The sequence below is a fragment of the Falco biarmicus genome, chromosome 9, assembly GCF_023638135.1.
Source record: "Falco biarmicus isolate bFalBia1 chromosome 9, bFalBia1.pri, whole genome shotgun sequence".
NCBI lineage: Eukaryota > Metazoa > Chordata > Aves > Falconiformes > Falconidae > Falco > Falco biarmicus.
In genome coordinates, this window is record NC_079296.1 from 40,990,700 (window position 1) to 41,016,471 (window position 25,772).

The window sequence follows — 25,772 nt, forward strand, 5'->3', positions numbered from 1 at the left end:
TTCAAGATTAATACTAAATGGGCTGTAGAACAGTAAAGAGCTGTATGTAATTACCCTTTGCAACCGCTAAGCACGGTTCATGTTAGAAGCTTAAGCAACTTGTGAAAACTGCTGTCAGCAGACCAGCAAGCTGCTGTACCCCAGATAATCGGTGAGCTGTGCATGCCTTGCTTTTCACCTGCCCTTTGTAATTTGTGTGTTACAAAGAAAATAGTCTTTTCTTCTTGCAAGTTTTAGAATAAAGATGCTTCTAGCAACTTTGTAGTTGCAGGCAAGCTTGTCAACTAGAACAAAATCTCTTTCTGGATCTGCCTGGAGCATGAGTTTTTTATTACCAGCAGCAAACAGTGGTGACTTCTTTTTCAGTGTTCCTTGTCCTCTGTATTTACGTGGTAGCAAAGCCATTGCAATTTCTGACCAGAGAGGGCCTAAGTAGATGAAATGTAAATCCAGATCCATGTAGATGTCATTCCTTATAAATTCTACTTGTTTCTAATATCTATAGCAAATCCAGATCCGTGTAATTGTTGTTCTTTATGAAGTATGTTTCTGGAGTCTATAGAAAAACAGGGAGGAGATTGATTAATTTGTATGCTTAAAATTCACAAAATGCTGTTTCTGAAAAGTGTGCTCCATGATCTACAGACACACAGACCCCAGCCCCCCCCAAAAAAAACAAAACCAAAAACCAAAAAACCAACAAAAAAACCCCCAAACCGCCACCAAAACAAACCACAAACACCTTTGCAAAGCTTTGCTCTGATTTCTGTTTTTAAACCCTTTGCTAATAGCTGGGATTTCTAAATGAGGTTGCTGCATTTTCCTCCAGTGAAGCCTACTTTATTTCTTTAAAGTTCATATCGAGTCAAAACCAAAGAAAAAGTATAAAAAACTTTATGTGCAGAGGAGGAGGGCAGTATTTTTTATCTTCTTATTAAGCTATCTCTCTTGAGAAGCTTGGCACTGCCACAGCTACTCTAGAAAAGAAACTCTTCAAAGTGCGATATGGTAACTTCAGTTAAAGTACAGATCAGTTCCTAAGAATACTGAGGGGAATGATGGATCTTTTCAACTTCTTCACACTTAATAGATTCTACAATATGTAATGTTCCTTTCTTTGAAATTTTTATATAGCATGGGATTTCTTTTTTTAATCAAAATTAACTTCAGAGTTGAAGGGCTGCTGCTGTCCCTGTGTGGTCTCCAATATTGGCTTTTCAATTAGTTGAAAGGGAAAAAAAAAACCTAGTAGTGAAAAATAGAAGGATAAATTAATCCTTTGGTATCAACTTACAAATCGGTTCAATGAAGAAGTTGAGAATGGTGTCCTCATCTCAGCCTATTGTGGCTCTTTCACTCAGAACAAAATATCAATTCTGGAAACTTCAAACAGCTACAAGTATTCCCTATACCCTTTACCCTTTTCCCCCTCTCTACCAACTTTTTTTCATGAAAGTGTAAAAGTGTTAAATACATCTTTGAAACTGTTGCTGTTACAAGGTAGAACAAACATTTGGCTACTCTGATCCACTTCCCACCTGTTAAACTGTTGGCTCTTTGACTAACATGACACTAAAGCAAGGAGAAGTCATTTAATAAATTAGGTGTTGTACTGATGGAGGTGATGTAAATTGCCTTGTAAATTGAAAGGGATGGCAAGGTTTCTTCCCTACCTTAATGCATCTCAGCCTCATTCTACAGCTCTTCTTGCAGAGGTGTTTTAGATATTTTTTTTCCTAGGAAGGGAAGATGTTGGAGAAAATCCTAGTGTATTTCATGCTTTGCATTGCCTGTCAGTTACTTTGGGTGGAGATTGAAGGCCTTAGTCCAAATGCTGAAAGCCCTCAATGGATTAGTGCCCAGCTGTTATCCCTGTATCACCTGTACTCTGATTTATGTAGCTGATGTGGTGGAGCTCCCTGGGCAAAGACAGTATCGACTCTGGAATGATCTTGTGGAGAAGAGTACTGTTCCTGAATCAGAGTACTTTCAAGGCATTTTACAAGATGAAATATTTTACTTGTGGCAGGGAATGTAGTATGCTCTTGGCAAAATATATTCACTTATTGTTTTCTCATGCTCTGCACCTACAACAGGCAACCTCCCACCATAGCAGAAGTAAAGAACATGATGCATTCTGAATAATGATATACCAGTTTCATTTCTCTAGGTGGTGCTTAGATATTATCATGGGCAGGCTGGAATATCTTCAGTGAAGTGAAACAAACATTTTGAATTACATAACAGCAACTTCTTGACATTTTCACAGGGTATCTGCGTTTTCCTCTTAAATAGGAAACAACTCAATAAATTCCAACCAAAAAAGCTCACCATCCAAATAAAATCATAGGAAGTTTTGAAGGCATGATTGTGTCAATCCAAACCCTCTGTGTTAATCTGAGGCAGGTATTCCATTGTAATCCTTGGAACACATTGTGAATTAACCATGAACCTGGTTAATTCACCAATTAGTAGTGAAGCAGTGGTAGTGCTATTTTTCTTTCATTAGTCTGATGCTAACAGATACAGTGCAGGACAATCCAGTGCTGTGCAGAGGTGCTAGTGCTGGCTCTGCGTTACTTGTCAGACTGGTTAGGCTAAATTAGTTTGGACTAGCTATGTAACGTAACTGCTTTCAGTACCTGTGGTAGTGTTGTCACTATATGTTTGTTTCCTGGATACATACATGTTTCTGAATGTCTTGGGCATATATCAATTATTTTTATATGATGAAGTAAACCAAAGTGAGAGCAATTGGCTGCACTACAGATGTGTGGCCAGGGAACCTCTTTCATGTACTTTTTTTTTTTTTTTTTAATTTGTATGTAAGGTGCACAAGAGTTCAAAAGGGTGAGTACAGTCTCAACTGAACCTTTAAAAAGGGTTTAAGAAACCTCCTGTGTGCCAGGAAAAATATTGGATAAGGTTTCTTTAATATTGTCTGTCTTACTGAAGAGAGTATTAAAAAAAAAAGAAAGAAAAAAAGTCTGTAATGCTTACAAAAATTCTTCTTTATCTTGCCCTCACTGGTTTGAAGACTCAAAACCTGATCTGAAGCATAATCCAGAAAAATACATCGAGAGGATTTGTTCATAAGCATACAGTGCATTGACATCAGCAAACTCTTATTACGACTGTCATGTTCCCTATCTTGAAAGCTCGTTCTAATCTTCTGGCAGCATTCAAGTTCAGTGCTTTCCATTTTGATTGAATTAATTAGTGAAGTTTGGATTACTCCCCAATTCTGAAATTGTCAGAATTTTTTTAACAGGATTTTTTAAATGTTATTTTTGCCCTAGTTAATAACAAGTAGGACATCTGACTGCATTTCCGTATTGTTTAAATAAAAAATACATTGCCCATTTAGAAGCAGAGAAAATGGTAAATGGGAGCTATATTTATGTACTTATCTTGCCTTTAAGTTAATCTCCCGTTACTAGTCTTGAGCCTTTCAGGTTGCTATAGAAACTGCTACAGCCTCCAACTGTGCTTCCTCAAAGACTTAATTGCATTCTGAGTTTCATACGCTCTCTATTAGCCACAGCACTGGCAGACACAAGCACATTGCAGAATGAGTTGAATTAATGGTTCAATATGATGTATGCATTTTTTTAATATTATGTTTTCATATTCCTTTTTCAAATTTTCCTTTACCAGCTGGTTAAACTCTTCTGTAACATGCAGTGATACCACAGGGATGGATTCTTTCTGTTTGCTGCCACTGTATTTGATGTTTTCCAGTCTTTGATGTCATCAGAGTAGCTTCAAGAATCATTAGTCTTTGAGACTTTTTTTTTTTCCTTAGAGAAGTCAAATTATTCATGAACTACCTTAGCTGTGCTGAAGTTTTTCTGAGACTTCTTCACCTCTGTGAAGGCAGACATGGAAGTGTCTACCTGCTATCTCAGTAGCTCTGGTAAGTTTGTGCTGAGTCAGTGCTCTTTACCACAACATTTTTGCTTGATCAGTGTGGGTCAAAGGCAGTTTTTCAGCCAGGCCTGTTCTTAGGTGGGAACTATCAATTCATCAAAGTACAAACTGAGTATGGCTGTATGCAAGGTTTGATAAAGTTTTTCTGGGAAGTATTTATTATAACCTCAATGGAATTTCTGGATCAAAACTGGGCTAAGAATGTGTCTCATTCAACTAGTACAACCAAATCTCAGAGACTTGTTTTCCCACTCGATTCTCAGCATGATGGTGCTGTCAGTGCAAATACACTGTTCTTACTGATGCCGCTCCGCCTTTGGTGAGGGTGAACATTGGGAACCAGTGATTAACCTCAGTTTTTTCTTTGTTAAATAGATAGAAGTTCTCTCCTTGCACAAAAAGAGGAGAGAAAATATATCACAACAGAAGGAAGAAAGCAAGCACTGTATGTATTTCCATCTCCTGTTAAGCCTTCTATCTCAGCTCTGCTTAGCATGTGCTTTAGTGGTTAAGAGTTAGGGAGCAGGATGACATTCTCTGTGTACTGTTGCTCACAGACCTGAGATGTTTCTGTACTTGTGGTAATGCTGGCCCAAAGATATATTTTTATCCTCGTGAGAAGCATTAGAGACACCCCACAACTGGTGAATGGACAAAGTCGGACTGATGCTGAGAAACAGGGCTAAGTGAGAGAGGATTTCACCAACATGTCACTTCAAAATGTTCATGCACATTGAGTCAGGCTTTTTAGATACTGAACATCTGAAGGCAGCTTAAATATACCCATTACAACTTTTACAATTTTCAGTTATCCCTTAAAATCTGACCCTTTGTCCTAATGTTTTTCATGTGGTTCATAATTTTTGTCCACTTTTTGTCGTTCTCCATATGTTGCTTGAATTATGTATCGATGGTTCCCTATAAAAATCTTTGTAATTAAGGCAAGTGAGTCAAGGTAGCTCTTCTGGCCTCAGCCATACTGCTAGTATCTCTGTGAATTCATGTGGAAATTTTTCTTCTTTTTTAGCTCTTTCAATAAAAAAAATCAATTAGGGAAGGAAGAAATTATAACAGTTTTGTCGGGATTAATCTGAAAGAGTGGAGACAGTTTTGTAGCAGTTTTGCAGTACTTCCCCGCACCCACCCCTTACCCCCCCAATGCAGTGTGCTTCCTTCCTCAGAACTTAAATTCTTCCACATCTCAGCTTTCGTTTTTAGCTGCTCTGTGGGGTTGCATGTTAAACAGAGCTGGATTTCCCTGCCAGTTCTGGCTCAAGTTATGTTTCCTGGATTGCCCTACAGAATGTCAACATATATTCTAAAAATCTGTGCATGCTGGAGGCCTTCCTCAGACATTCTAAAAACACTTACTTTGGGATGGGATTCATTTGTATTTCGATATAGAATAAGTATTGTTAGTTGGCTCCTTGGCATTCTTGAGAAGCCAGAGAGTTGCCATGTCTCCAAGTCGTCTGTCTGCATGAGCTCTTTTCCAGGCAGTGACAGCACTTCATTTACAGAAAGCATCATTTGCAGTGTCTCTGTAGGCATTCGGAACAAAGACCTTGTCTATCAACTGGACAGTCCAATGTCTGAGGATGTGGAGGGCTTGACACCCATTACATGCAGTTCCTAACAATCTCAGTAAAGAGAGAAGACTCGTTAAAAGTCTGACATGTGCCACTAGCAGGTTGTTTTACTCTTCTGTAGAATGTATTAAAAAAGCTTTTTTTTTTTTTTTCACAAGCCATAATATCTTATGATTTCTGTAGTTTACAGTATTTTTAGGCTGTTCCTATAGTTGATGGTATGTTGATGGTAGGCTGTTCTATAGGCACATGGCATCTTTCAGTTATAGGTTGCTGGATGTTTTGGGTACCTCTCAGGCCACATTAGCTCACACAGTCCTGTTTAGAGAATGCAGCATGTTGTTGCAGAGAGATATTTACCACTGTACTGTACTTCTCATGCCGTGCCAAAACCTGTCTTCAGGCACCTTATTGTTCATCCTTTCTTCCCTTCCCCATCCTGTGGGTGAAAACTGACTAGCAACCAGCTCTTGTACACTATGCAGAGGTAAGTGAAAAGTAGGGGTACTTCTCCTTTACAGCCTTTGTACTCTCTCTTGTTTGTCAGACCAGATGTAATGATACTTTGGGATGTTTGTGTTGGAAGACTTACTGTTCCTGGCGGCAGGGAAGATAACCCATGCAAGCTGCTGGCAGAAGTCAGGGAGAGGGATTTGAGCCAGGTTGCTTAGCGGAGAGTGGGAAGCTTAAATCTTGTAATTGACTTTAAGATTTGATTTCTTCTTCTTCCCTTGCTCCTCAGTATAACCAAAGAAAAGGTGGAGTGAAACTTAGACATAGAGTTTTGGATAAGCAGGAGTACTGCTGAAATGGCTTATAGATATATCAGGCAAATATCCCCACTGAAATAAGGAGAAGTACCGAGAATGAGATGCACAGGTAGGGACAGGCTGTTCAGCAGATCTGCTCTTGAGTTCTGTATCAGTTTTTGTTTAGTGTGCTAACTACAGCTTTCCTCTAGCAGACACTGGGCAAGACAGAAGATAACAGTGGTAAAATGTAGGTGGAATGTAAGCTCTGTAGGACTAAACTCTTAAAAATCTTGATATATAGACCTAGCAATTACTTTCAATGTGATTTCCGTCTCTTTACCCGCCACTTGCACCTCCAGAATCAATCCTCGGTGAAATTTCTATTTTCTCTCTTAACCCTACTCAACTCGGTGGCCACTTAGCAGGAGGGTTTCACCTATGTGTTAACTAAATTGGTAATTTTGCATGTCCTTGCATGGCATGGAACGCAAATGAACATGGGCTCTATTAATATCTGTTCTTATGTAAACAGAACCAATTTTATTCAGTTCTTCAGCTAATGAAGCACTGTGGGAACAAGACAGTCAGAAGCTTGGGAATTACTGTACAAGGAAGAATCTCAGTGTTTCTTGGCAAAAGCTGCTTTATGCTCTAGGCTTGCTTGGTGAGAGCCAACAGTAACAAGGTCTTATTATGGACAGGAGTTTAAATAAATAGACACTGAATGTTTCTGCCTGTCTTTGAAAACTGACACACAAAAATCCCAAAGTGTATTTCAAAGAAGGCTTAATTTTTATCTGTTTACAGCCAGATACTCAGTTTTTGGGAAGGGCTCTAATGAAAGAAAAGAGGAGCTAGAGTCCCAAATGGAGACTTCAGGAAAATTTTCTTCTCTTTGTTTACTTCAAAATATTGACAGAATGGAAATATTTTTTTCTCGCTTCTTTGTCAATTTCCTTTAAAACAAAAAGACAAAACCAAACAGCATAAGGTGATTGAGGTGACTTGGCAATAATTGCATTTCTAGCATCAGTTGCTATCAAATTTTTATTAAAATAGCCATAGGAACAGCTGAATTGTTGTATGTGCTCATGTATAGGCTACCTTTTTTTTGGGGGGGGTGGGGTGTTGGAGAAGGCTGTAGTGGAGGCATTAGGTGGCATTAGGAAAGTGGGAAGCTCTCTGCCCAGTGGCTTCTTAGCTGGACTGAACACTGATAGCTCTGTGAATGTGATATTAGTGCCACAGTTTCTGTCTGTCAAACTGAAACCTGCATATATGCCATTTGATGCGGTTGCTTTGTCTCAGGAGGTGCTACTTCAAAGGTCTCTTCAGTTTCTTAAGACTACCTCTGGCTGAATATTATTTCACTATAAAGATAACATCATCTGAGATAAAGGAAGAGATGAATGATTCAGTTTATTCTTGGGCTATCGTTGTTTATTTTCCCTAGACTGGAAGATACAGTTAAGAAGAATTTCAGAAGGTAATCTTGCATACTAAAAACTGCACCAGATGTGACAGGAGCTAATGCAAGAAATGACAGGATGCTCTGCCTTAAATCATTCTCCTTTGTGCATTATTCTTCTCCTTTTACGAAACCCTATCTTCAGCCCTCCCTATCTTTCTGTTTTAATAAAATTATGAACTATGAATTTCAAACTCATGGAAAAAATGTGACCCGGTGTACCTTTGCAGTGCAGATGAAGCAGGAGCCCGTTTCTCTTGGCCTATGCTTTCTAACTGCCAGTTCAGAATATGTTTTTATATTATCAGTGGAAATGTTAATAAGAAACCAAGGAATGACTATTTAATGCATTGACTGGCACAATCAGTCTTCAAATAAATCAGGATAGCTACACAATCTTTTGTATTCAGTACACATTGCAACAGTTGATGTGCAACAAAAACTTTTGCTAAGACATACATACAAATGCAACAGTAAAGGAGATATCAATCTCCAGAACAAACCTGAAGGAAATTAGTACCATATGTGCAGGATCAGCGAAAAAAATGAGCCATTTATTCCCAAGTCCAAAAGTAAATTTATAACTTTGTATGAACTGGTTTTCCTGGATCCAAACATAATAAGAACTAACCCGTGTATTGTTAACTGCTCAGAATTGCACCTGGTCACCTGAAAGACATTTCTGAGGTCTTGGAAAAACCTATAGGAATCTGAAAAGGGCCAAAAAAAGCATAAAGAAAATTTCAATAATAAAACAAATAAAAAGCAATAAATTTTAAAATAATTGAAAAAGTATTTAAATTAAGAAATAGTCTCATTTCCCATTTCCTGGGAATGTGCACTGCACAAGGAAATAGAAGGTAATTATTCTAAGAACACCTGTGGTAAAATCTTTAATTATAATTATTCAGATAGAAGCTAATTAAAAGCACATTTTTAATGTAGCAGTATGGTTTTCCCTACATGCCACCATCTGGGACTGACTCTTTTCTGCTCTCTGTTACTTAACTTAAATAGTAACAAATAGCTGTGAATGTAGTTCTAATTTTCTCTTATCTGCTGAACAATGGTATATGTTCCAGGAGGGCCTTGTGCAGAAGAGTAGAGGCTTTCATTTTTTCAAGAAAAGAAATAATCTCTCTCACTCTTTCCTGCTGTGGAAGCACCTTACAAGAGTAACTGCATAATTTGAATGTATATGCTTCTTGGGAGCTGATTTCAGTCATTGTCCCTTTTTGCTCCTGTTTTCTACCACCAAGCAGGTCAAGTGTGCCGGGAAGTATCGATATTCCTGTTGACTGTCAATCTGTGAGACAACTTGCTCTATAAACTGCTGGTCTGGCACTGCACTCACAACACCTGCCACACTGCCTGAGCTCTGTGCGGTGTGGTGTTTGTGGAAATAATGTAAGAAAATGGGAGGTGGAGAGGGAGATGGAGATGCAGCTGCGCAGCTGAAGTCTACAGATGAAGGTGGTGTTTAAAATGCCCAGCTGGTTAAAACAGCTTTTCTTTCAAGAAGGAACTTCGGTAGCATTGCCTTCCTGCATGGAAAGCACTGACGGGCTGCCATGGCGTTTTGGTAGTTAACTGTGGCCTATGAAGGACAGCAGAGAGGACTTGGATTTTTTTTCCAGAAGTAGTCTAAGAGTTTCTCAGAGGTGGATAAGTTGACAGACATTGCAATGCCTTGCAAAGTCTGTGGGGTTGGAGTGTGCTCTTATCCCAGACTCTTTTCATTATGTGTTGTCCACTCCCAAATACTGTGCGATTATTTACTTACTTATTTATTTATTTAGGACTGAAATTAGTTTCCAAAGCATTTCTACATCTCCTTCCCAAACCAGACTGCACTAGATTATTGTTAAGAGTGTTTCACTTCATCACAGGTTCCCAAATTAGAGTTTGGTTTGTGGTATTCAAAACCAAACCAGCCCTGACACTATTGCAGTTGCCCATGTTTCTGGTTCACAAAAGCCAGACCAGTAATGAAATGCATCCTCTTTCTGCTCCTTGCTCCCAAAAAGTCAGCTGCATTGTGCTAATGAGCATGACAAGACAAATCAGTTCTGAAGCTTATAGGTGAGATATTAGCAAGAACTTTTGAAAAGACTACAAGGGAAGTGTTAGAACTCCTGTGTCTTCAAAATATTTGTCTATCTTGCACTGAGTGTGCCAAAACAATCGTGCCCTGTGAGGCAATGTGTCAGTTGAAATTTGAGGAAGGCAGTAAGTTGACTTTCAGGACAGCTTGAACAGTAACTGAACAGCACAAACACTTCCTCCCTGGGTGGGTTCTATCATAAAGCTATTGTGCAGCAGGCATTTGAAAGCTTCTTGTTATAAGTCTCTGAAGAACTAAACGGGCTAGGATACAATCAGTGAATCTTGTTCGTTGGGGAAAGTAAACCCTCAAAAGATGCTTTATGAGTACCACAATGAAGTGGCGTGGCAGTGTTTCTTATTGCAGCTCTCAGTTTGGGCCGGGAGGAAGGAACCAGGCCAGAGTGTAAGGTAGCATATATCTAAAATAAGGTTTTAATATGCATCAAATAGAACAAGAAAAATTGGGACAATTGTTATAGACACATTTAGTCAGGGTAATTATAAAGCCTTTTTAGGAGTTTAACATGTATCATCTTACTCGCATGCATCAGTGTAGAGAAATACTGAATTCACAGTTAGATCAGTTTCAAGAGTAACTTGATAATGCAGTGGATGGTGCCTGGTTTTTACCAACTGAGTGAAGCTTTTAAAGTTGCAAATGGCTGTTTCTGTTAAATGAATAAAGATTTAAAAATTCTGGCATGTGTGTGTTTTCACAAACTGCCTGCCTCATTAAAAATAACAATATGTAATTTAATTTTTATCAACTGAAATAAACTCAGGCTGCAGCAAATTGGTATTCTATTATAATTCCAGAAAAGCTAGACTTATCCCTTCTGGCCTTAGAATGAGAAAGAAAATACAGTCAAAACCTAAAATCTCTGCCTCTACTAATTTCTACTGTTCTGTACAGAGGATGCATTAATAAATATTGAGATTAGAGTTGAAGACTTAACTGTTTATGATAGTGAGTACTTAAATATCTTCCATTTCAAGATATATTTGTACTACTCTGTTTCGTAGTTTTATTTTTGTAAAATTTTATTTTTCAAGGTTAATTGTATTCCCTGGGTGTCAAGTCATGGATATGTCTGCTCAAAATCTCCTAGGTTGTGTTAAAAAGGTGATTGCTCAACAGTAAATGGATCATTGATATTGCATCCTGATTAAAATACAGATAGAATTTTGCAGTTCAGTATAAGATATACCTCTCTTTCATACTAAAATAATTCAGTTAAAAAAAAATCTTGTTGGTGAAGCAGGTATTATTACCATGACTGATTTATTTAGTACCTTCTAGAGGTTATATGACCTCAGATTATTAGATGGCCATCAAACAAATGAAATAGCTTTGAAAGACAATACTAAACTAAACATCTATAACAGTGTTACTGGGCATTACAGTATAATTTCAACAAAGGAAAAAGGAAATTGAAGTTTATAGTGATTCTTGTATATTACGTACTCAGAGAAGATGCATATATAAAAAAAATATGTAAAGGAATACATATATTGTTGAGCTCTGTTTATATTTTGAATACAAATTCTAGCTCCTTGTTCTTGAAACTGTCAAGGTAGCTAGCACAAGCAATGCCAGATATTGACTCTGGTTTACTATTCCTATAAGAAGCCCATTTTGCTTTCTCCCTGTAGCAGGTGATCTCTCAAAAGTTATGTTTTAATAAATTAACACATGGGTTTGCTCACAGCAGCTCATTCTGCTGTGAATTTTGAGAGATTGTATTCAGTGGTGCGTGCAACCTTTCTTTGAGACTTTGCGTTATATCTTCTCTGCCAACAGTGCTCTTATGATTACTTTCTTTTAATAGGAAGCCAGAAAAATAGTAGTCATAGCAAAGTTTTAGCAGAACAAATTCAAAACATTATGCCCAAAACACTGTGGGGAAAATGGGGGATTATAAGGATGTGCATATTTTAAAAGTACTGCTTTATATTTAAATATTCCTGCCACAGGAGAGGATGGGTGGGGGCTACCTTTTGCGTTTTATGTATTAGTAGATTCTGGAGAATTGTGTCATCAATGACAACATTCAGAATCACATGTTCTCTGCTGGCCTTCTGCCACATCTTCAGAAAGATGCTTCTTGAGGAGAGGTGTGTGGATGAAGGATACTCTTATGGAGGGCCAATGGTGGGAAACATTCGGAACTGCTAAAGAGAGAAGACCCTTTAACTGTAGACTCCCCTGAAGCTCTCCAAAATGAAAACTCCTGACACCTTTTAATATTTCTTTCTTTATGATAGGACAAGGGTAGGTAAAGTCATTAGTATATGACCTTCAGACTAAAAATGACCTTTTAGTACTTACTTAGTGACTTGCATTTTCAAAGGACCTCGGAAATTTAACTTGAATTAGAAAACTTGTTGTTATAGAAAATGTGGAAGTTTTATTATGTGCTGCTTCAGTGTGCTGATTAAAATTAACCTTTTACATTGCATTTTTTTTACTTGAAATAGCCTAAGGTACTGTCAAACAAATGGCTTCTCTTTGGCATGTTTTACCCTCCACACAAATACCAACTTGGTCAGATGTAATGTGCAATAGCTTTGTGAACCATCCTGCAGTGGTTTAGCTATTAGTGGAAGAAGTCCAAAAATGTAGAGCCAAAGCCTAACTTGGAAATGGAAAGAAAAAAAATAATTCAATGTGTTTGTGTATTTGTCAGATACACAATGTTATGTATTTTGCAGACCTATTCTCCTTTTCTGTGGCTCCAGACTCCCTGGCTGCAAGGGATGCATTTTTAAATTGTTGAATCAGTTGTTAATTAGAGCAATTTCTTACACTAACTAACTGCAAAGATCCCTGGAGAAATCCTTGTTCTTATGCAGAAATACATATGCAATTAAAAAACAGTTATGTATGTTTAAGGTATAGTGAAGTAAACAATGAAGCAGTGTGTGCTGTGTATTGTTCATAGCTGTGAGGCTTCTAAGGAGAGTTTATTTTCTTCGCTGGTATTGTAAAGTTCAGGAAGAAAACGCTTAGTACCCCTTGTTGAAAACGTTCCAATGAAGAATATGCAATAATTAAAAGTCTATCATCCTAGAGGGAGTTTAAATAAAAATAATGCTGACTCTTTACCCTAGGGGAACTGCAGTCACTGCAGAGGAAGAGGGAGGCCTATGTTCAGTCCCCAGATGTTTAACAAAATGTTGGAGCAAGGCCAGAATAAAAAAAGGCAGCTGCACTGAATGGGATGAAATGAACTCACACGCTGGAGTTTGCAGTGGTTAGTGTGTGCTCCTGGGGAGATGTGGGAACTGGACCTAGCTTTTCCATCCTAAGTGAGCACTGCAGCCACAGAGCTATGGGAAATGACTGGTTTAGGACTGCAGAATAACTCGGGATAGAAGAGGCCTCAGGAGGTCTTAACCATCTGCCCAGAAGCAGTTGCCCTTGTCCCAGAGTGTCTGCAATGTTCAGACAGCTATATCAGTTGGTAAATTCAACACACTCTCATGCTGAAAAGTGAGAACCAGTATGTTTGGGGATCAAGATTAAAAAAAATGCAATTCCTTATTTACAGTCAGGGAAATTTGTAGTGAAACTGGAAACTATATGCATGTATTAGGGGAGGAGAGCAAAGAAAAGAAGTGAAAAAGCTTGGGGTTCCAGGTTGGCATTCTCACGTGTTTAAAACATTGATCTAAGAGCTGCTGAGCTCATCATCTTACTTTTCACCTGAGCATTATTAGTGTTAGTAATGTAAATGAATGGAAACAGTGTAGTTCAGTGCTATGCCTGAAATTCCTCCTGGCAGGCACTGACTGCTCTGTGTGTGCGTGCATGTGTGTGTGTATATGAGTTAGGTCTTGCTTTATTTAACAAGGCAGTTGCTTGCCAACCTACTTAGCAAGTGCTTAGCATATTTAAGGTCTTAGAGTTGAGCACATGCCTAAGTGTTTGCCTGATTTGCGGCCTAAATCAGAAGTTTTCCATTTTTATGATAAATATTGTAAGGTTGCTTGAGGCTGGAGTTAACAGAAGGTTACTTGATCCCTTTTTGTGCATGATTTGTTCTTCCTGGGTAGGTCTGATTAGGTTATGTAGTGGCTGTTTCATTACCGTGTCTTAACTGCATGACAGCTTTAGTTAAAATAACATTTTTTCTGTTTATACTACAAACTGGTGAATACTTGTCATGTCCTCATTTTCTAGATTAGGATATAGCACTGAGGCAGGAAAAATCACAAGGGATGAAAGGATAAAAAGCAAAAAAGGTTGGCAAAGGCAAAATAGTTTTTTGTTTCCAATTACTTTGCTAACAGTAGAGTCTAGATAACGCAAGATCTGATTCAAAACTCTATTATCTCTTAAAATAAATTAAAATAGTACCACTGAGGACTGAAACTTAGTTCAGTCTTAAATGGCAAAAGTTCCAGCTAGTTTGGGGAGAGACTTTTAAAATCCTTCCCATTTGGCTATTTTGGTGTTTCTTACAGATGACTCCCATATTCAATGAAGAGCTCTTATTGTTTTTAATTTGTATCTTCTGTTTGCCACAATGCTTACCAATTATAGGTTTATCATAGCTCTTAAATTGTGTAGCATTGCAGGTACCCTGAGCAGAAGGAAATTTAATATATGGAATAGATGACATCAATGTGAAAAGCTGCAGAGCCAGGTTTTCTCAGGGAGTAGAGATGGCTGCACTCAGGCTACAGATTGTTTGGGCTTGGGAAAGTATTCTTTTGAATCCAAACTGAGATCTCCTTGTTGGTTTGGATTTATTATCATTGTATAATAGTAAACAGAAAATAAAAAATAACACCTATTATTTCTCAAAAAGTTGGTGGTTTTTTTTTTTTTCTTTTTCCCCTTTTTATTTTCCTCCTTTCAAAAGAAGTGTTGTGCACTGGCATGCTTTATGGCCTGGGTATTTTTTAGTACACTTTTTCTTTATTTGTGTTCCTGCTGAGTTATAGCATAAATAGAGTTTATTTTACTGAGTTTATCATGTGTAGAAAAATGTCCCTAATTTAGTTGTAGTTAAAAATCATATTTTAATATTCTAAAGGTGATGTTTCTTCCAGCTGTTTCTATTAGGATTGTGTTAGAATTTCCTGCTCCCTCACATGGGCTGCCAGCTAGAAGATGATAGGGTGCAGTCTTGACTATGACAAGAAAATTACAAGCACTTAATGGGCAAGAAGTGTTTATTCTCCTGGAAACAGAAAAGAACAGCACAACTGAACAGTGGACCGAGCTGGTCTTGAATTGAAATCCAGCCTTGTACATTTTGTTTCTTTTCTCTACACAGGAAAACAACACAGAAGATGAAGAAAGAGACAGACTCATGTTATTAAGGTAGAATTTAAGTACCTGTTATTTAACTGCTTCATGGAAACTTTTGACATCTCTCTACCAATCTGTATAATGTACTTCTATAATGTAATGGTAATTGGTTTGTTAGAAGAATAACCTAAAAAGTGAAACTTCTCAAAATCTTAATGCTGATGTATATCAGCTGTAAACAGATAAAAGGGGACCTAGCAGGGCAATGTCACCAGGTGACCCCCAAGCAAATGTAGTCCTGGGTGGGTTGTTTGGGATTTTTTAATTGTTTTTTTTCAGTATTCCTCTATTCTTGTATTCTACTTATACTCGCCTATATCTTGGGTCACATGTTGGTGTTTCCTAAGCTGCAAGGACGAACTGCCTAGTTTCAGAAAGTGTTTCATGAGTTTGTGCCAGTTTGGTATTGCACCTGTAGGCTGAGATACAGAGTAGATGTATCAATAACTGTGCGCTTAGTCCTGGGACGGGGAGCAGGCTGGCAGTGAAGTCAGTGTCTTGAAAGCTGCTTTTTGGAGAGGGTTGGGTTGTGCAATGACTGTGCTTTATGCAGATGGCTAAACTTTCTGGAGTGAGAAAAACTGATGTCTAAACACACAAAGCTGAAATCTTTCACTGTATTTCTGTCAGAAAGACTTGGCTTTTATAAGACTTGCATTTGTGTAAGCAAACAGTGTTATATTATGCCCCAAGACTAGATTTCCTTGCATTATTTCTCCAGCATTTGACTTGTCTGACCACAGGACCATAGCTTAGCCAAAAAAATTTCTTAAAGGAATGTTTTAACTTGTAAGACTTAAATATACAGCACTGCATTCCCACCCCTGTTTGCATTTTGGAGTAGCTAATGGACTAAGCTAATAGCCACCGAAAAAATCATGGTACACATTCAAGTCTTTTAGGTTTTGAGTTTTGTTCTGAGATTCCACTGAAACACCATAATGGAAGCCAAGTTTATTGTGCTCTGCAGTGAAAAAGCTGAGGAAAAGGTGTTATGGTTCAGAGCAACTTCAAGTATTTCCCAGATATTTTGTAATGCCAGATGCTGCTGAAGTATCTCACTTAATATTCTGCTTGCTTTGCCAGAAATGCAGCAGATTAATAAACCACATTAGTTAGGAAATAGCTTTCTGAGAGAACTAGGAAAGATAATTCAAGGTTTTAGACAAAGCTATTGAAGCAGAGACGAGCTGGCATTTCCCAAAAGCTAACCAAATACTAGTAGAGCAATAAGGGAGTATAGTACATCATTTGGGAACAAAAGTCAAGGGAGAAGATTTCAAGAGATACTCTCTCTATTTGCCAGCAGATAGTACATTCCGATGTTGAGACTTTATCACTATAGAAATTACTCTTGAAATAATCATCTGCTCTCTCAGATGATATCTTCTAAATCATATTGAATGTTTAGGTCTAGTGGAGGACTTGCACACAGCCCTAACTTATTTCTGGATCTGAGACAGACTACCAGGTTCAGCAGATAATAGGAATTCTGGGCGTTTTTTCCTACATATTCGATCATAATAGAAGAACTGGCAATTGTGGGGTTTTTTTCTGATCAGACTCAAGTTAAGTCTCTCCTGTCTTGCACAGTTGGTAAGCAATGATTTGGATGTTCATACAGGTTATGAAACAGCTGAATTTCAGTATTTGCAATGAAAGGGGAGCAAAAGAAAGAAGGGGAAAAAAGTGTGCGTGAATGTATTTTACAAACACTGGAGCATATCAACAGGGAGACTGGAAATGCTCAGCTTCAACCCTACTGGAATTAACTTTGTTATTAATGGCAAATAAAAGTGTGTGTCTTGGGGGACACACTACTAGTATATATAAGAATTTAGAAATGCTACAGGATATTTTTCTTTTGGGGAAAAATTATTATGGCAGATTCATCCTGTTGGGCTTTGTAATTTGTTTCCTCATTTCATGTAAAAGCTAATTGTTAAATGTAATTAGATGTACTAATTCTGCTGGCTAAATTCAAGCACAGCTGCAGGAACACCCCATGGCACCACAGCGTAACCAGGGTAGTGTCACCAGTCTGGTTATACATGATGCTGAAAACTGTTGAATCTAGTAGGCACAAATACCACTGTTATTGTTATGAGAAACTGGTCTTTTACCCTGCCTAACTCCTTTATACACTTCCCAATACCAACGTAATTGTGTTGCCTTTTTTGAAAAAGATATGCCAAGTAGCCAGAGAGCTTAGAGTATAAAATATTAGCGATATAAAACTGACATACCTTGTCAAACTTATCAAGAAAGTTGTCCCCGAAACTGGCTAGGGACTAACAAACTAGCAAGTCCACAAAGAAAAGTCTGAAATGGGTGAAGGGTGCTTTCAAGGAAGGTATCACAAGGCTGATGTGTCACTTGCCTCCCTCCCTCCCTCATCTAATGTGTTTTTCATAAAATATGCAAACACAATGACAATTTAAAGATCAAAGATGGTAAAATTGACGAACAAAGGCAAGTGTGTAATAAAACTTTCCAGAGTACTTTTTTCTCTGATCAGATTTTTTTCTGATCGTGCTTTATATTTTAAACTGATTTTTTTGTCTTTGATTCAGAAAAATTGACCAGGATTTGGAATCTGTGGCTACACCGTAGGCTTGAGATACCAATGTCTCTTGCAGTACACCAAAATTACTTTTTGGTGTTTTTTTCTTCTCGCATACCAAATACAGGAAATGAAAAATTTAGTTTTGGTATTTTCTTGGTAGTGAGGTCAATGATGAAGACGCATTAATCAGCAAATGCTCTTGGCTTTGGTTTAGCCTCTCAAATTTTGTGTGTCTACACACACTGAAGTACACAGGCTTACTTTGATGTTAGCTGAAGTAATGCAAAACTTTGAATGATGCCTTTTTCCTTTGATTTTGAAAGAATGTCTTGTTTTTCTTTGACTTTTTTCTGCTTGATAAGAATTAAACCAAAATAAACCTGGTTAATGGGCAATGCATCCACACAGCCTTTTGTACTAGCTTAAACTAAATCTACTTGGTATTACTTCCCTGTCACGTGCATGTGCACCCTTGCTCCAGAGTAATCTGTAATGTGATAGGATACCACTGTTTCAACTCCCTCACGCCCATTTAGAAAGACCTGTTTTCATTGCTGTTACTGTTACTCCACTGTTTACATTAATCCTTTTTACCTTTTTTCTTTTTACAGTCATGTTTTTCACACTAATTCTTTTTGTTTATGCAGTCAGGCTGGTCAAGAGAAAGCAAATCCAGTCATTTTGGGCATGGCTTGTAGGCACCTAGGGATAGATCCAGACTAAACAGATGCAGTCACATCTTCTCTAATAGGTTATCATGAATGACTATAGCTAACGTGATCCAGTTACAGAGTCAGCTCAGTTCTGCCCTATGTGCGTGTGCACTTTTGAGTTCTGTATATTGATACAGGGTATGCAGCAGGGCATATTTGAAGTAGCTTGGATGAGGATGCAAACATAAAATATGGAATTACACTTTCTAAGCAGATATTGTGCCAAATGTCAAGATTTCTTTGCTAGCTTACGCTGTTGGAAAAAAAATAAATGCAAGGATTTTTTGAGTATTTTCCAAGTGAAGAATAGTTTTCATCCAGTCTCTAGTAAAATTAAATCCAATAGCAAGTGACGTGTGCAAAATCCTTGGAAAGTGTTGCCAGCAATCATTGTAAATTGTAGTTCAGTGGGTTCATTTTCAGCCTTAGGGGTTTGACAGCAGAACTCTACAGAAATTTTAGGTTACCGTATTTTAATCTGCAAGTATAATTCTCTGAGTTTCCATCATTTCCCCTTAAAAGCAGTCATTAAAATTTGCTAACTTTTCACCCTTTCTTCAGGGAGCATGACAGACTGAGGCAATAGCAGTTTTCCAGAATTTATGCCAAAGCAAAGTTTTACCTTAATTGCTGTCAAGTAGCTTATTTTTCTCACAGCTGTAAAGCAGGTGTCTGTATCTCAGTATAACTAGTGCTACAGTAAATTGAAGGAGGCAAGCACTAATGTCCCTGAAAGCTGAAACAACTTTGAGGAACATGAGTCATAATAGATGTGTGGGTGGAACTGAAGAAATAGAATTTCATTAACTGTTTCCCCATTGATTTCTTATGAAAGTAGAATTTATTTAACTTAAGAGCTTTGGGTAGTCTATGTAGAAAGAGAAGCCAGTCCAGTTTACACTAGGGACAGTATTGAGCTACAAAATTCAAAATTCCTATGGAGTCTGAGGTTGGGCTTACTTTACTTCTGACTTATGCAGTCTGTCTCTCAAATCAAACAGCGATGTTTAATGCTGGCATCCTTGGGCACCTTCTGAACTGCTCTGGAATAACAGGGGCTGTATTTCTGATCCACCTGGTGATGTATCTTGACTGGGAACTGAATTATGATCACCTTGGGCAGTAGGTACTCTAAGAGTAAAAGGTGTATGAACCACCACAGGGAACCGTTTTGTATTATAAACCCAGGGTTTTTTCCTAACTTGAGGTAATCGGTAACTGTCTCTTGTTTGAGCATTACCTATACTAGTATAACTGCTGATTGTATTTCTGTTCAGCATTTTTTTATGATGGCAGGTAATTTACTACGCTAAGGTTGCATTTGCTTTTAGCTCTTGATAGTTCTTCTTATGGAGTAAACCTCTTTTCCCAAGAAACTATAAGCTAGTTATGTCAATGAGAGAAAAAATGCTGGAGAACTAAGTCAAGAAGCATGTTCCCAAGTCAGAGCCCTTGCTGAGAAGAACAGATTTCAAACATATGTTAAATATACTTTAGACTACAGGCTTAGATTCCTCTGTCTGTAACTTCAAATACCTTTAAGCCTTTTTTTCCTTCTACATTTTTCCCTTAACTGTTGCTGAATCAAACGAAATTTGCCTGTGGTGTGAGAATTGCTGATTGGGCTTTCTAATTACCATAAAATTTCTCAGTGCTTTATAAAGCATGATGCTGTTGTGCGCTGTAGTGATAGCGTAATTAAAGCATTTGCAAAATATATAAATAGCCAACTCTTTTTGCATGTACTGTTCTTCCTTTAGGCTATCTGTGGACCAACTCTGGGCTTCAGGGACAGGGTCATTCTGGTGTTAATGAGGAGCACAAAGGCGGTGAGGAGCAGGGGAGAGGGAAAGCTGAATGCCTAGCTCTTGATGTACTGCTCCTGCCATCGTGAGCAGTATGGTCGTGCAGTCTGGTACTGGGCTCTGTTTTTGGAGTAGTTCCTTAGCATTAGAGGGAGTTAATGAGTAAATCTTTCTTCACACAGGAAGAGTATGAAACAAAGTGTCTCAGAACTAGTGTTATTTGCTGCTGAAACAAAGTTAGAAGTCCAGAACTGTGCAACTCCTGGAATTTATATTAGCTTCCAACCCTAGCTTCAACATCTTAACATTTTTCACGACTCAGACTGAGTGGGAAAAGTGATATGCAAAGATTTTTTTCATAAAATGAGCACTTTCAATATGGAATATTTTAGGGTTTGTTTTTATTTTTATGATCAATTATGTTTTTCACTTTTTATGGTCTGTTATTTTGAGAAATATTGAAGACCTGTATTGTCCATTGACTTCGTTACTCTCCTGCAGATATACTGTTGACAGTGGCTGAGCATGAAAAATAACAGATTATGGATTTTATGCCTTTCTCACATATAGCACTTAAGATCTGTAGTTTTCTTCTAGTGTGACATTAATGATGTTTGTGGCACAGCAGGACTGTCAAGAGAATTTGAAAATTAAAGGATATGAATCATCATAGAAACAGTGGTAATGTTATTTTCCATGACTACTGGTCTGGGATGTAACTCTGGACCAGATCTTGCTTTATTATGGAGAACAGAAATTCAGTGGGTTGAGAAAGAAGTTCTCTGATACTCTTTGATACCACAAGCCATCTAGATGTTTAATTCTATTCAGTTATTTTGGAGAAATTTAGTAATTGAGAGTAATGACACAAAAACCTGAAAAAAACCCCTCTTTGCACGGAAGAGCAGGAATGCTAGTTATTTATTGAAACATATTGCGAAATGTTTCCAGAGAGGATGGAGATGGCCAGAAAAGAAGTTCCTGTTCATTTCTCTCAGACTGCTGAAGAGGGGATCATTAGGCCCACTAATTAATTGTCATGTTTAATGGAATATTCTGAACCAAGAGTTTGAAGGCACTTCTAAACAACTACCAATATACAAAGCCTCTGGTTTTGCCTTATTTCATGAAAAAATTATTAACTTGCTCTAATATTTCAACTTTTCTGCATTCCTAGCATATTGGGTTGAAATGTTATCTGTTTTGCTTTGGCTTTCTTGTGATCTGAAGATTCAACTATGGTTAACTTCAGTGAACTAAATTAAGTTTTTGGCTCTTTATGAAGTAGTAAAATAATTTTAGTGGGTAACAAAAATATTATTTAGTGTTGCTTTTCACTACACAGTCCTGATCATTTGTGATAAAAGATTTCTGGCAGTAATTAAAAGGATGAAGTCTATACTGTTTTGATATGACCAATGGGCAATCCTGTGGAGGCTTTTTCTAATTAATGGGGCATTTTTATTTTACCACGGAGATGGTTTGAAGGCAATGTTTTTATTCTGTAGAGAAGGCTCAGAGACTTTTCTTACTAGGTAAACGTCCCAATAGCCTCTTGTCACATGCCACAGGCTTTTGCCTGGAAGGAGTAAGGGAAAGCATTAATAAAGCTTCAGACTCTTCCTTGGTGTGAGGAAAAAGGACCTTTTCGATATGTTGTACACAATGCGTGATCCATGCTGTAACACTTCTGTGCAGATGGCACAGCTGTGGGCAACAGAAGAGAACATGGGCTGTGATATGTGTTTAAATCTTTTGCTGTTGAGTAGAGGATTAATGCCCCTGGCACCATTATGTGTAGCACCCATGCTTGACCCATGGGTCTCCTCGCCCCACACCAGGTCCTTGGGTGTGGGGAACTTCCAGTTTTGGTCTCTTTAGGTTGTCTGTAATTTGCCTGGACTTCTCAATCTCCTTGATACCTCAAGGCACTGGTTCTCCACCTTCTGGATCAGTGCAGCACCTCCAATCCTTCCAGGTGCCCTAGGGAAACTTTGATATGTGTTCATTGCTCAGGCATGTGTGGTGGCTGAAGGAAAGAGCTGAATAAAGTTGCAAAGCTTTCTTAAGGAATCATTTTTTAATTTTAGGCAGCACTAGTGGTGCTAAACTTCCTCTACATCCTATCCCAGTTCTCTGAATCGTAGAGTATCTGAAGTTGGAAGGAGCCCATAAAGATTATCAATTCCAAATCTCTGCTCCGTGCAGGACTATCTAAAACTAAATCGTATGACTAAGAGTGTTGTCCAGATGCTCCTAGAACTCCGACAGGCAAAAAGAGCATCCTTTTTCTCAGATACAGCTACTTATCTGGACCAGAGATGCTTCCATCTGACCTTTGCAATTAGCTTCCTTCTGGCACAGTTTGCGGGTCTAGCAGGCAGCAGTCCCCAGCAGATGATGCTTCTTCCTCTCCTCCCTCCCCTTCTGCATTTGAGCTATGCTTCTGTGATTATGCTTTAGATTACAAAAAAACCCAAAAAACCAAAACACTTCTTCCTCTGTTGGATTTCAGTATTCCTTCCTGAGACAGAAATCGTTTCATTGCCTTGTAGTTAATTCTTAGTTCTCAAAGAGCTTGATGTATTCATGAGAGACTGTTTTGTAGTCTGTTTTATGGCAGAATTTTTTATTTTCAGATCACTCTGGGTCACTTTCTTGCCACATTTTACCAGAGTATTTAATCCAGAAAGGTTTCTTGATAAAAAAATTTCTTAAGACCCATATCTCTCTGCAAAGCGCTCCCTTTCTGATGATATGGAATGTTTTAGTGACACTTCATTGAGTTTAGAATGCAAAAACTTCTAGCCAGATCTTTGCTAGAGCACAAGTTTTGCAAGTACAACATCTGATATTTTAGGTGGCTGTGAATCTTTTTGCATGTATGGCCAATGTCACAAATTCATTATATTTAACTGTACATATGTAACTGTATAGTTAGATACAATCTAACGTCTGAGTCATGCCTGTATTACTTCAGCTAGAGCTCGTTATGATGTAAAGTTACACCAGCAGATATTTGCAGTGATGGTGGACTAATATACTCTTTGATGTCCTTTCCATTACGAGGCCACTGGCAACGTGAAAAAGATTTGGGTTTGGTTTAGAAGTGCAATTTTGTGCACTGCTTGGGTTCTGAAAATACGTGTATTCATCAGTCTTTCCTTAAGCCACATTGCTACTGAGAAAGGAAAGCCTGATCCTGGTTTGTATGCAGTCTTCCAGAGGAAACCTCCACTGCTGGGGAATGAAAGGAAAACAAAATGTCTCTTCCCTAGTTTTTGGTGCAGTGTTTGTTACTGTTTTACAGAAGGGATGGAAGTCCTGGATGCTTCAGTTTTCTGTTTCCATAGACTGCAGACCTCAAACGTGGCACAAGTACTTTTCTTGTTGAGCAAGATCAGACAAACCTTGTGGAATCTAGCTGTGGTTGATGAGGATACTGGACATGTGGATGGTGTATGCAGGCCCCTGGATCTGAAATGAGTTCAGGCCTTGTGGACAGGGCGGGAGATGTACCAACCTCATGGCCATGCTCTGGCTCATGCTGGAAGTGTGCTGTGTTGGGTAGTGCTGTGGTTGTCAGCACCAAAAGCCAGCAGTGCTCAGGAACACCACCCTGGGATTTCAAAAATGTTCCCTTATGTCTGGAGCTGAGGCTTTTTTGAATGCCTAGTAGTGTTTTGGGGCCTGTATTTGATCTCCTCAGCTTTCTGTTGATTTCTGCCCTCCATGTCCCTGCACCCACAGGCACTAGTACTCCTGCAGTTACCCTGCCTGTGCAGTGAGTACCATGTGAGTTTTATTAAGGGCCTTTGCAAACTCAAGTAGAGTTTTGACTTTACACTGATGCATATGTTGGCTATTTTGTTCTCATCCTTTTAAGGTAACTGTGCTTCATTTCTTTCTCAGACCATGTGCAGTGCATCCGTAGTGAATGTCACTTTCATCCTTTTTTCCAGGTGATGTACTTCTTCAGTAGAGGATTGCTAACTGTGTGTTACTATTGCGATCCCATGCAGTGGGCAGTATATCTCATCCAGTTGTTACACCTGGTCAGACAGATTTGTGTGTGAATGTGCAGTTAATATATTTTGGCCAATCTGTAATTTAATAGTTACGGTTGTCATTTTTTTCAGTGACTGCTTATTGTTGTCTCTGATATTGATGATTTTTTGTGTGAAACGCTGACATTAATTTGCCACCTAGTTTTCCAAAGTATTTTCCATTTTCATTTGGGACTTTCCAAAGTTTTGGCACTTTTCTCTCATATATGTTGCATATAAAATTTTTCTAAGTAGTCTGATGATATAGTGAAGTTAGGGTATCTCTCAAAACCAATGATAATTTGCATTCCCTGTCCTATAGCCATGGCTTTAAAAGGAATAACCTCTTTTTTAAATACCAAACCAGTATTCTTCCTACTGTTTCACACTATAATCCTCATAAAAGCAAACTCTCTGAATTTCTGTTTTGGTTTAGTTGTAATATGTTGAAATGGATATGTCAGCAGCATCATTTTTCTTCCTGATTTGAAGTTCAGTAGTTTTCCATACCAATAGCATATTCCCGAGTTAATGGAAAATTCATGCTGAGCTATTTCATATTGGCTAGCTTTGCATGTCACCTCTGAAGTTTCTGTTGGCTGGCAAAAATGGCTGGCATTTTCTGTTTATCAGTTCTTTTGACTCTTTCTCTGCGAAGCCCTAAAGCTAATAGCCTGCAGGTGGAAGACTTCAGATATTAACAGGAAAAGATGCCAGATTACACTGCAAGCAGGCAAGCCTCCGATCACACTGCTGAAATATTTTTAAATCAATTGTGATACCTAATTTGCTTTACTTGTTTGATATTGTGAAATATTTTTATAACTTAGAGAAGACTGATATGTGGCTCATTTACTCCTTTTAATGTGAGCACAAATGAAAAAATGTTAGATATTTTTATCTTGACAGTTTATGAAACAAAAAATACATTATACAATCTTGTTGGGTTTTAGATTCAGCATGAAAAGAGCTAACTGTGTTTCAGAGAAAGCTTTGAGAAGTCTGCTGCTTACATTTACTTCCAACATCGACTTGGTTGCTCTAGGGACTATACAAAACTGGTGACAGGAAAAACAATATATTGAGTGGAATTCAGACCATAGGTTTATTTTTGCTGTCTTACGAGTATGTATTCTTCCTCTACCAAAAAATTATAAGAGAAAATTTTAGCTAAGCCCTTTCAATTGCCAGCTTTCATCCTTCACCATTTGCAGATTAAAAATGTAATTTAGTGACACAGATACAGAATCCCATTAAAACTGCATACTGCAGATGTTTTCTCATGGATAAATATCTTTCCAGTAAAATCCTCAATGTGCCAAAATACTGCATTTATTTTTCCATGCTCCTTCCTTAAGAAAGTCAAACCAATGACTCCTTCACCATCTGCCCTGAAGAGAAGCAAATTGGTAAGAGGTTTTCAGGGCAGTAGCCAGAATGCCCTTCTCTCCCCAAGCTGTGTTTTGAATTCTATATA

At 38.1% G+C, this 25,772-nt stretch overlaps 1 protein-coding gene across 1 annotated transcript in view; it reads left to right on the plus strand.

The window, feature by feature from the left end:
* Positions 1 to 25,772, plus strand: part of FAM13C (family with sequence similarity 13 member C) — a 134,528-nt gene that overhangs the window by 23,986 nt on the left and 84,770 nt on the right. Inside the window, exon 6 of the mRNA XM_056352660.1 lies at positions 15,131 to 15,177. Coding sequence (XP_056208635.1) covers positions 15,131 to 15,177 — 47 coding nt within the window. The remainder of the gene's footprint in view (positions 1 to 15,130; positions 15,178 to 25,772) is intronic.